Below are 10,168 nucleotides of genomic sequence, written 5' to 3' on the forward strand. Positions count from 1 at the left end.
GAAACCAGGCTCAGTTGGGGGGCCAGTTCTCCTCTGACCAGACAAACCAGCAGTTCAATTCTAGGTTGCAGCAAAGTCAGATTGTGCAGAAGAATCATCTGTTTCCTGTGGTCTTGTCCTGGTGGTCACCTGAGACAAGGTCTTTACAGGGGATCTGTATCTGGGGCTCTAGATGTCCTGGTCTCCGTTGTCTTTCAGGGATGTAGAGGTCCTTTTTAGGTGCCGATCCACCATCTGGTCTGGATTACGTACTGGATCCGGGTGACTGCAGTGACCCTCTGATCTGGATACAGACTGGATCTGGTGGCTACGGTGACCTTGGAATAAGAGAGACTAATATTAGTGTAGATGCCATTCTTCTAATGATGTAGCAAGCACATCGGGTTTTATTGAAAGTGTTCCTGGTTCCGGTTTACCTAATTAATGCAGCCTAAAAATCCTTTAACGGATTTGAGTATTAAAATCATATTAGTATGTTATGTGTAAGCCAGGTTAAAGAGATGGGTCCTTAATCTAGATTTAAACTGCAAGAGTGTGTCTGCCTCCCGAACAATGTTAGGTAGGTTACTCCAGAGTTTAGGCGCCAAATAGGAAAAAAGGATCTGCCGCCCGCAGTTGATTTTGATATTCTAGGTATTATCAAAAATTTTGAAAACGCAGCGGACGTGGAGGATTATAATGTAACAGGAGCTCATTGAAATACTGAGGTGCCAAACCATTCAGGGGTTTATAAGTAATAAGCAATAAGCAATATTTTACATCTATACCATGTTTGATAGGTAGCCAGTGCAATGTTGACAGGACCGGGCTAATATGGTCATACTTCCTGGTTCTAGTAAGAACTCTTGCTGCTGAATTTTGGACTAGCTGTAGTTTGTTTACTAAGCGTGCAGAACAACCACCCATTAAGCATTACAATAATCTAACCTTGAGGTCATAAATGCATGGATTAACATTTCTGCATTTGACATTGAGAGTATAGGCCGTAATTTAGATATATTTTTGAGATAGAAACGGGGCTTTCTAATGAAAGATTGCTATCAAATAGCACACCTAGGTTCCTAATGTTACGGATCACTCGGGAAGCTGAGGAGTAACAGATGAAGATGTTTTATTAATAAGACACAAGCAGAGGAGCAGGTAGTGAGGAGTGACAAGGAGGTTGGATCCGTGCAAGTAAGGTCATGACTTCTTGGAGGGACGGTGAACCACACACACGCACACTTCGGGAACTGGGTCTTTCGGAGAGAATCTCTGGAGAGAGTAGAAGAGGAGTTAGTCCTTATAGTAAGCATACAGGAATGATCTTGTCGCGAACGTGACCGGACAAAGACTGGGTGCGTGTGTGTGGCTTTTCTAGTGCAGCGTTGATGAGTGGGTGATGAGGAACAGGTGGATGTGATTGTGTGGAGGTGGAACCTGGCGTGTTTGGAACACCTAACTAATGACGAAGAATTAACAGAGCAGCCATCAAGTCTTAGACAGTGTTCTATGTTAATACATGCAGAGTTTTTAGGTCCTATAATTAACACCTCAGATTTTTCAGAATTTAGCAGTAAGAAATTACTTGTCATCCAGTTTTTTATATGGACTATGCATTCCATTAGTTTTTGAAATTGGTGTGTTTCACCGGGCCGCGAAGTAATATAGAGCCGAGTAGCATCAGCATAACAGTGAAAGCTAATACCATGTTTCCTGATGATATCTCCCAAGGGTAACATATAAAGCGTGAAGAGTAGCGGCCCTAGTACTGAGCCTTGAGGTACTCCATACTGCACTTGTGATCGATATGATACCTCTTCATTCACTGCTACGAATTGATGGCGGCCATATAAGTACGATTTAAACCATGCTAAATCACTTCCATTAATGCCAACAAAGTGTTCAAAGTGTTAAATTGCGAAGATCTTGAGTTTTCGTTTGAAGGGCGTGTCCGTGGCGGCCTGGCGAATTTTGATGATTCGCCATGAAAAAGGAAGTTGCTATAACTCAGACATACAATGTCCAATCTGCCCCAAACTTCACATATTTGATAAGACTCCGAACCTGAACAGATTGACATGCCCATATTCAGTTATAGTCATAGAACCACCTATTGGCAACAGGAAGTGACATGTTTTACGCTGTAACAAACTACTCCTCGAAATTTTTTGACATTAATGTATTTTTTGTGGTCAGTCTAATCTAAAGGCCTGTGCAATGTTAAATTGTGGAGATCTTGAGTTTTTGTTTGAGGGCGTGTCCATGGCGCCATGACAAAATTTGATGTCTCGCCACAGCAAGGGAAGTTGTTGTAACTCAGGCATAAAATGTTCGATCTTCCCCAAACTTCACATGTTCGATAAGAGTCCTGCCCTGAACAGATCTGAAGGCCAATATTCAATTATAATGATAGCGCTACCTGCTGGCAACAGGAAGATTGGCACATATATGGAATAAACTTTGATATATTCCACTTATATTTATGAGTTTAAATGCATATTTCTCACCGTTCACCTATTTACTAAAGCCACTCGCTGCCGGTGAGCCCGGGTGCGAGGGCCCGTTCATCGCTGCTTGCAGCTATAATTTATTTTTTATAATTTTTGAAGATAACATAAATCCTTAAATTATGTAAATGTGCAGCAAAAAAAATATATACTGAGTAAAATTACACTTGTTAAAAAACAACAACATATTGATACAAAATATCCCTTTGTTCGCTGTGGTCTCTGGAGACCCCAAACAGGACGAGTGTCCTCCCCAAACGAACAGCACATACGACTTAAACAAAACACTTTATACTCAATATCTCATGATGAATGTGTTCACATTATATTTGTGAAAGATTCTTCACCTTAATGATTTGTTTGTAAGATCAACTTTCTTCCTCTATTTGTCTCTTTCTAGTCTAAATGACTGTGGCATTACAGATGTTTCTTCTTTAACTCAGTCTTTGACAAACACAAAAGCTCTGCAGTTTCTAAAAGAGCTTAATCTGAGTGTTAATATGATTGGAGACTCAAAACAGAAGCTCATTGATGTGCTACAAAACTCAAACTGTGAACTGAGGTGAGTAAACTTCACTTTGTGATATTAAAGAGATTCAATTACCTCTGATATATGAACAAATATATACTTTCAAATATTTGTGAAAACAGTTTATCAAACTATCATCAATCTTTATTTCAAAGGGTTTGTGTCCGAATGAAATTGTACTCTCCAAAAGATGAATCATCCATAAATCATTTCATCCTGGAGCTGCTAGTTTGTCAGTTTCAGATGATTATTAAACAGCAGCACAAACTGCAAAAGAAGCAGTTCTTCAGTGTACTCAGTGTCCAGATTCACTGCTTTTCAGTCACTCTTCAGCTGAACTGTAGTGGACTAATGTAGGGAATAGTGAATGAGGGAATAGAGGGTGAATTTAGATTCAGCTGCACACTTCTGGTCAGTTAGCAACAACTTGAACAACAAGACACACTTTGAACAATGTCTCCTCAAATCTACTATTAACAGGAATCTCCTGCGGTTTGGTTTGAGGGTAAATCCAGTCAGTAACTGAGGCACAAGCTAATAGCAGTTGAGTTTGAATGAAACGAGTGAGAGCGCGGTGCTGTGATACGAGAGAAATCAAAGAAACGCCCGACTCAAATGCCGTATGAATGTGTTATTCTGCTGCTAATGACACACACCTAATGAATAACACACCTCCGAATGTCATGACTGACCAATCACAATCCAGTATTCCAGCTAGCTGTGCAATCATTTAACTTATTTACTGAGACCAATACAAACATGTTTAAACTAAAGGACAAATAGCTTTAACTTTTTTGTGTTTTAAGACAAAATCACATTTGTATTTGTTCCTTGTCATTTACCATATTTGGTGTAGTATGTGTTTCTCTTTATATTGACTCAACAGAGACACAAACAGACAAACATATGAATGGAATTATTGTTAATTATTATTAGTTTTTAAACTTTGTTTAGAAATATCTATGCAAGATCGTGTAAATGTAACTTTTTAAATCAACTGAAACTGCAAATAGTAACTGATTTTCAATTTGTTCTGAACACTGATTTTTTTCTTTCTTCTCTTCCACCTTACAGTGTTGATTATGATTTTTTCTCATATAATTCAGATGAGGAAGAAGCAGATGATCATTGTGTTTAATATTTCTTCACTATTTGAAGAAAAGGTTGTTTTTCATCAGACTTTGTGACTTTTCCTACATGAATACAAAAAATGAAATCTATTTTTAAATGTTATTATAGCTTATTTTAAATGTTAATAGCGTGTAAAAGTCAGATCAAAGGAAAAGTCTTCTCTGGCATTATTTTATTGAGCCAGTTTCTCTGTCAATCAATGAATTAATGAATACATACATAAATTCAAAATAATAGAAATGTTTGTAAAGCGGTTTTATAAAAATGAAAATGACTTAAAATGTTGAGTAATATTGAATGTAGAATTAAAAAAGAAAAAAGCTGTCTGGTTAGAAATTACAAAATAAAAAAATTAAACTTGCATATAACCATATTTTTCTGTAAATTCACATGGTTATATATATATATATATATATATATATATATATATATATATATATATATATATATATATATATATATATATAATTTTGATTAACAGTACATCAGTCCAGAATATCATTTCCCCAATGTCAGTACTGTGTGATTTCCCATTACAAAATAAAAGCTGTCCAAAAACTCAACTGACTGGTTTTGTCTTTGGTTTTGAACTCCATAAAGGAAACTCCCTGTTTCCACAGACTAATTTAAATTCAGATTAATTGTCCAGTTCCCCAGGGTGTCCCTCAGTCAGTTTCAGAACAATCTGAAGTTGCATTACACAATAAAAGCTCTCCAAAAACTCATATTGTACCTTTTCTGCCTGTGATTTTTAATAGCTCTGAAAAGGAAACTCCCTGTTTCCAAAGACTAGTTTCAAATTAAATTGACAGATCACTACCCCAGAGTATCACTCAGCCAGTTACAGAACGATCTGAATTTGCATTACAAAATAAAAGCTCTCTAAACCTCATATATGACCAGTTTTGTCTGATTTTGAATGGCTTTAAAAAGGAGACTCCCTGTTTCCACAGACTAATTTCAATTCAGATTAATAGTCCAGTACTCCAGGGTATCCCACAGCTATTTTCAAGACGATCTGATGTTGCATTTCACAATAAAAGCCCTCCAAAAACTCATTCTACCTGTTCTGCCCTTGAATTTGAATAGCTTTAAGACCGAAACTCCGTTTCCACTGACTAATTTCAATTCAGATTAAAAGTTCAGTGCCCAAGGTTGTCCCTCAGCTAGTCTAAGGATGATCTGATGTTGCATTACAAAATTAAAGCCCTCCAAAACTCGTATATGACCAGTTTTGTCTTAGATTTTGAATGGCTCTAAAAAGGAAACATACTGTTTCCACAGACCAGTTTCAATTCACATTGACATTACCCCAGGGTGTCCCTCAGCCAGTTTCAGGATGATCTGATGTTGTATTACAAAATAAAAGCCCTCCTTAAACTCATATTCTATCTGATCTGCCTTTGATTTTGAATAGCTCCAAAATGGAAACTCACTGTTTCCACAAACTAATTTAAATTCTGATTAATTGTCCAGTACCCAAAGGTGTTCCTCAGACAGTTTCAGAACAATCTGATTTTGCATTACACAATAAAATCCCTCCAAAACTCATATATTACCATTTTTTCTGATTTTGGATGACTCTAAAAGGGAAACTCCCATTTCCACTGACTAATTTAAATTCAGATTAAGTGTCCAGTACTCCAAGTTGAATACAGTTACCACACTGAGGCACAAGATGGTGGTTATGTAGGTGGTTGTGTGTTTGGTCTACAGGGAAATAAAGGTGAAGTGGTGATTTAACCAACTGCTTAGACTGGTGATAACGTAGTCATAAGTGGAAAAAGTCACATAATTCCTTGTTGACATCTTTATGCATGGGATAAAAAGGAAACAAGAAAGTTAAACAAGCTTGGCTTGACAATATGGCTTCCAACTAATCTAATATGGTTGATCAATTTGAGGATTCTAGTAGCACAGGACTGAAGTCTCAGCGAGATACTGAATTACAATGGTTTGACTCATGTCTAAACTTTGATAATAAGGTTATTGTCGCTGCCTTTTCTACTACCCCTCAGAAGTCAGCGGCCAAAAAATCAAGCTGGTTTTAAAACACAACAAGACTTTTCAAAAGATTTCAGCGATTGAAACTACCATCAAAACAACCTCGAAACAAATCAAAAGTCTGACAGCGACGGTGCAACAGCTTGTTGTGGATGTTGGTGTTCATAAAGAGGCTCTTAATCATCTCGAATCAGAGGTCCAATCTTTGAGAAAGGAAAACAAATCAGTGAAAGCAAGTGTACAGGAATGTAGCTGTTACAGTTGGCGATGGTGTCTGAAGTTGCACAGCGTTGTGGATAAAGATGGAGAGGATGTCCGAAGCATGGTTCTTAATATACTAAATAAGATCGCTCCTGGAATTGGAGATGGGCTACAGGACAGTGTCGATGTTGCTCATTGTTTGGGACCGAAACGAGCCAGATCGATCACAACCCTCTTCCCACTGCGTCGCATCAGTGACATGATTTGGGGTGCTGCCAAAGGCTGCGAATGTCTAACTTACAACAAACTGCGTTTTTCGGAGCCTCTGTCTCCCAACGATAGAGCAGCGCTGGACAAGCTGTGGCCTCTCTTGAAGAAGGCACAGGAAGAGGGCAAGCTTCCGCAGCCCTTTTGCTTTGATTGATGGGAAGCAAGTCTTCTATTCTGATGTTACCTAAGCTGACTGCACTGGCTGTTTTTCTCATGCAGCATTCTAAAACGCATAACACGGTTAAGTATCTGCATAAAAATACACAAAAAAGTTGTTTGTAACATGGAAGTTACTATTTTTGATCCTCCTTAACTGTTGTTATCCTTATGAATTGTTTTTCATCTTAAAGTCAATATATTTTATGGGTTATTAACCACATCTCCCTTTACATTCAGGGTTAAGCTAAATAAAGCTATTTTTTGTTGTTGTTTTTGTTTAAAATGTTTGGTGGTTCTTCTTATGGACTACAAGTTCAAATCTTTGCCTGTTGTAACACTGAATGTTCGAGGTTTGCGGGACAGTTTAAAAAGAAAAGCCATTTTTTTATTTTGTAAAAGAAGTGCATCTGATCTTATCGTTCTTCAAGAAATTCACTCAGGGGAAATGGATGTTAGATTTTGGAGATTATAGATTATGTTACACCATTTCAAAAGGGACTGTTTTAGAAACAATGAGCTCTGATGAAGGCAGATGGGTTATTGCTGTAATCAAACAAGATAATGCTACCTTCATAGCTTGGTGTGTATATGGCCACAACTTGAAGAATTATTTACTGATTTAAATGGAGATTCTAAAAAAACGTGGGAGTTCTTCAAATATAAAGCCAGACATACAGCAGTTAAAAGAAGTAAAGAAATTAAAAAGAGTAAACGTCAAACTGATTCAGAGTTGGTTAATAAACTGAATACATTATTGGCTAAAAGTACAATTACAGAAGAGGAAAATTGTGAAATAAAAAGGTTAAATTTGGAGCTTGATGAAGCCTTCTTAGATTTGGCTAAAGGTGCTTATACAAGGTCTCGTGCTCTTGACCAAAATGTAAAATCTGATTGTGTTGCAAAATTTATACCTCTAATTTCAACTATAACATTTCTGAAAAATGTATTGATTTAATTAAACACTGTATTAAAGTTATTGATCGAGAGTATAGTCAAATTTGTGATTCTCCTTTATCAATTCATGAAGTCAAGCACGCTCTACATAAAATGAAAAAAGGTAAATCCCCTGGGATCGATGGGCTTACGATAGAATTTTATCTTTATTTTTGGGAGTTTATTAAATTAACATTATTTCATATGTATTAGTGTTGTCAAAAGACCCGGTAACTTCGGTACCAAGTCAGTACTATAAAAATTTAAATGTGACGGTACCAGGTTTCTTAAGTACCGGTGGTACCGAGGTCCAGTTCAAACCCGGTTCTTGAAGCATACAGTGATATGATTACCGCGAAGCAGAAGACGCCGACGGAATCTCAAAATCCAGTCATGAAAATTAAACTTACATTTTAATATGGACAGTCAAAGAATTTGTCAAAGTTAGCATAAATTAATCAAATCAAATCTCCATATGGACCAGTATTTAAATGTTAAGCTGCAAAAGTTGGTTGAAATCTGAATCCTGCGTGTCTCTGTGTGAATGAATGAATGGCAGAGCATAGACTGTGGCAGAGACGTGCGGGTTTGTTTACTACATAGCGACCCTCTAAATTGCAAGTACACCACTCGCATATGCTACTAAATCTTCCTTCTGGCGACTAAATGATTTCTAATATTAGCCAATGGCTAATAAATTCTCAGATTTCCTGCCATTGTGTGAGTTAGAGGCTAAGTATAAGTTTAGCTCAGATATATGTTCACTCGCCGAACACTCTCTGACTGAGCGCTTTAAAGTTTCACTCTCAGTCAGGCGATCTGTGTGATTCAGTTTATCTCAATGGATGCACAGCGCACCTGTGTTTAATGTACCTCTAGTGTGAAGGCGCACAGATCGCTGTCGCTTTCTCTCACACACACGCAGACACCGAGAGAGAGAATTGACGCACTAGATTTAAACTATTCTTGGTTGTATTTTCCTGTCAAAATAGTGGCATATCTATGGAAATCTTCAGCTTTTAAGAATAGCTGGGTTTTCCGATAACGTTAGTGTGTGGAGTTAATGAGCAAATGGCAATCTCATTGGCTGGCGCTCACCTATTCACTAGTTCACGCTTACATATAATTAGCTGAGGTATGGTATGCGTATTTGGCGTGCTGTCCGGGGAAGGGCTCCGAGCTCGGGAAATGGCCCGAACCTAGAGTACACCCCAAAAAAGCATATGTGCAAGAGGACAGCCGCCAGGCTGTTCGATAATAAGGATGATTTGGTTGTCTACGAAGGTAGACGCTGTGAGGCTTACTTGAATAATTGTTTAGCAAATCCAATAAGCTGCTTCCGATAATGAGTCCGAAAAATCTTGGTGCAGTCATTGTATTCAAAATTAAGCGTGCAAAAATAAATTGGATTTCCTGTGCCAGTGTACCCCAAATAGGTGCCATGTATCGGCGATGTGGTCGTTGTCGAATTGTCATATTGTCAGCACGTGAGATTGATGGTACATATTAATGATGTAATCATGCATGGGTGGAGTAAGAGAAAGATTCTTTATACTTGTCTGAGCTTACTATTTGCCATTTTAACCATGCAGGTGCACGAAAGAGCCTATGGAATCACCTATAATTGAATAATATATTTTTTGGACGTACTGATAAACTGGCATTAAATATAAAATACTATATTTAAAACTGCTAGTTCATGTAGTCGGCACTACTGTCATCTCGCTTGTCCTGTGAATTTATTTTTATTTATTTATTTATTTTTTTTGAACGATAGTAGATTCCATTTAAAGTCCACGATTTAACCCTAATATGGACGTAAACGAATGCCTTAAATATAAGGTATTCAAAAACCGGTAAGTTCATATATTTGGAGTGAGTTCGGTTGAAATGATGCCTTGGTCATACGCGCTCCGGACCACATGCCTCATGATGGGACCGAGGCGCCGCCCCTGAGACCAGAATGAGATGCATTCTAATGTAACTGTGGCATTAAACTCCGTTAGTGAGAGCTCCTTTAAAATATGGCACGTATTGGATTACCTATTAAAGTACGATGGAATACCTTATATCTGCAAACGATGTATGTCTATTTGTGGATGGAGACTTCTTTGCCACCTACAGGCTCACATCATCCTTTGAGAGCACGGGCGAGCGTGAAGTGCAGTGCTGAGATGGGATAACGGAGCGGTTTGATAGCTGAATTATGGTAGGCCACCTAATAATTATAATAAAAAATGTTGGTTGGAGAATGGGCCTAATATCGTCTTGGCTATTGTCGATACATGATGCTATCACCGCAACCTAGGATGCATGGCATACCTATAAGCGGAGGTGATGTGTGTGTTTTTTTTTGTTTTTTTTTTGCGTGTGAACAGACGCTGGTGCGGCAGTGGGGAGATAAGGGAAAGGCTCCTGCGGGAGCAGACACTGCTGCGGCAGTGAGGAGGTA

The 10,168-nt window shown here is 38.0% G+C and overlaps 1 protein-coding gene across 1 annotated transcript in view; it reads left to right on the plus strand.

The window, feature by feature from the left end:
* The window catches only part of LOC132159297 (ribonuclease inhibitor-like), a 42,777-nt gene extending 35,999 nt beyond the window's left edge, over positions 1-6,778 (plus strand). Inside the window, exons 7-8 of the mRNA XM_059568821.1 lie at positions 2,890-3,051; positions 6,442-6,778. Of these exons, the coding sequence (XP_059424804.1) occupies positions 2,890-3,051; positions 6,442-6,778 (499 nt within the window). The remainder of the gene's footprint in view (positions 1-2,889; positions 3,052-6,441) is intronic.
* The last annotated feature ends 3,390 nt before the right edge of the window (positions 6,779-10,168 follow it).

The sequence above is a fragment of the Carassius carassius genome, chromosome 16, assembly GCF_963082965.1.
Source record: "Carassius carassius chromosome 16, fCarCar2.1, whole genome shotgun sequence".
NCBI lineage: Eukaryota > Metazoa > Chordata > Actinopteri > Cypriniformes > Cyprinidae > Carassius > Carassius carassius.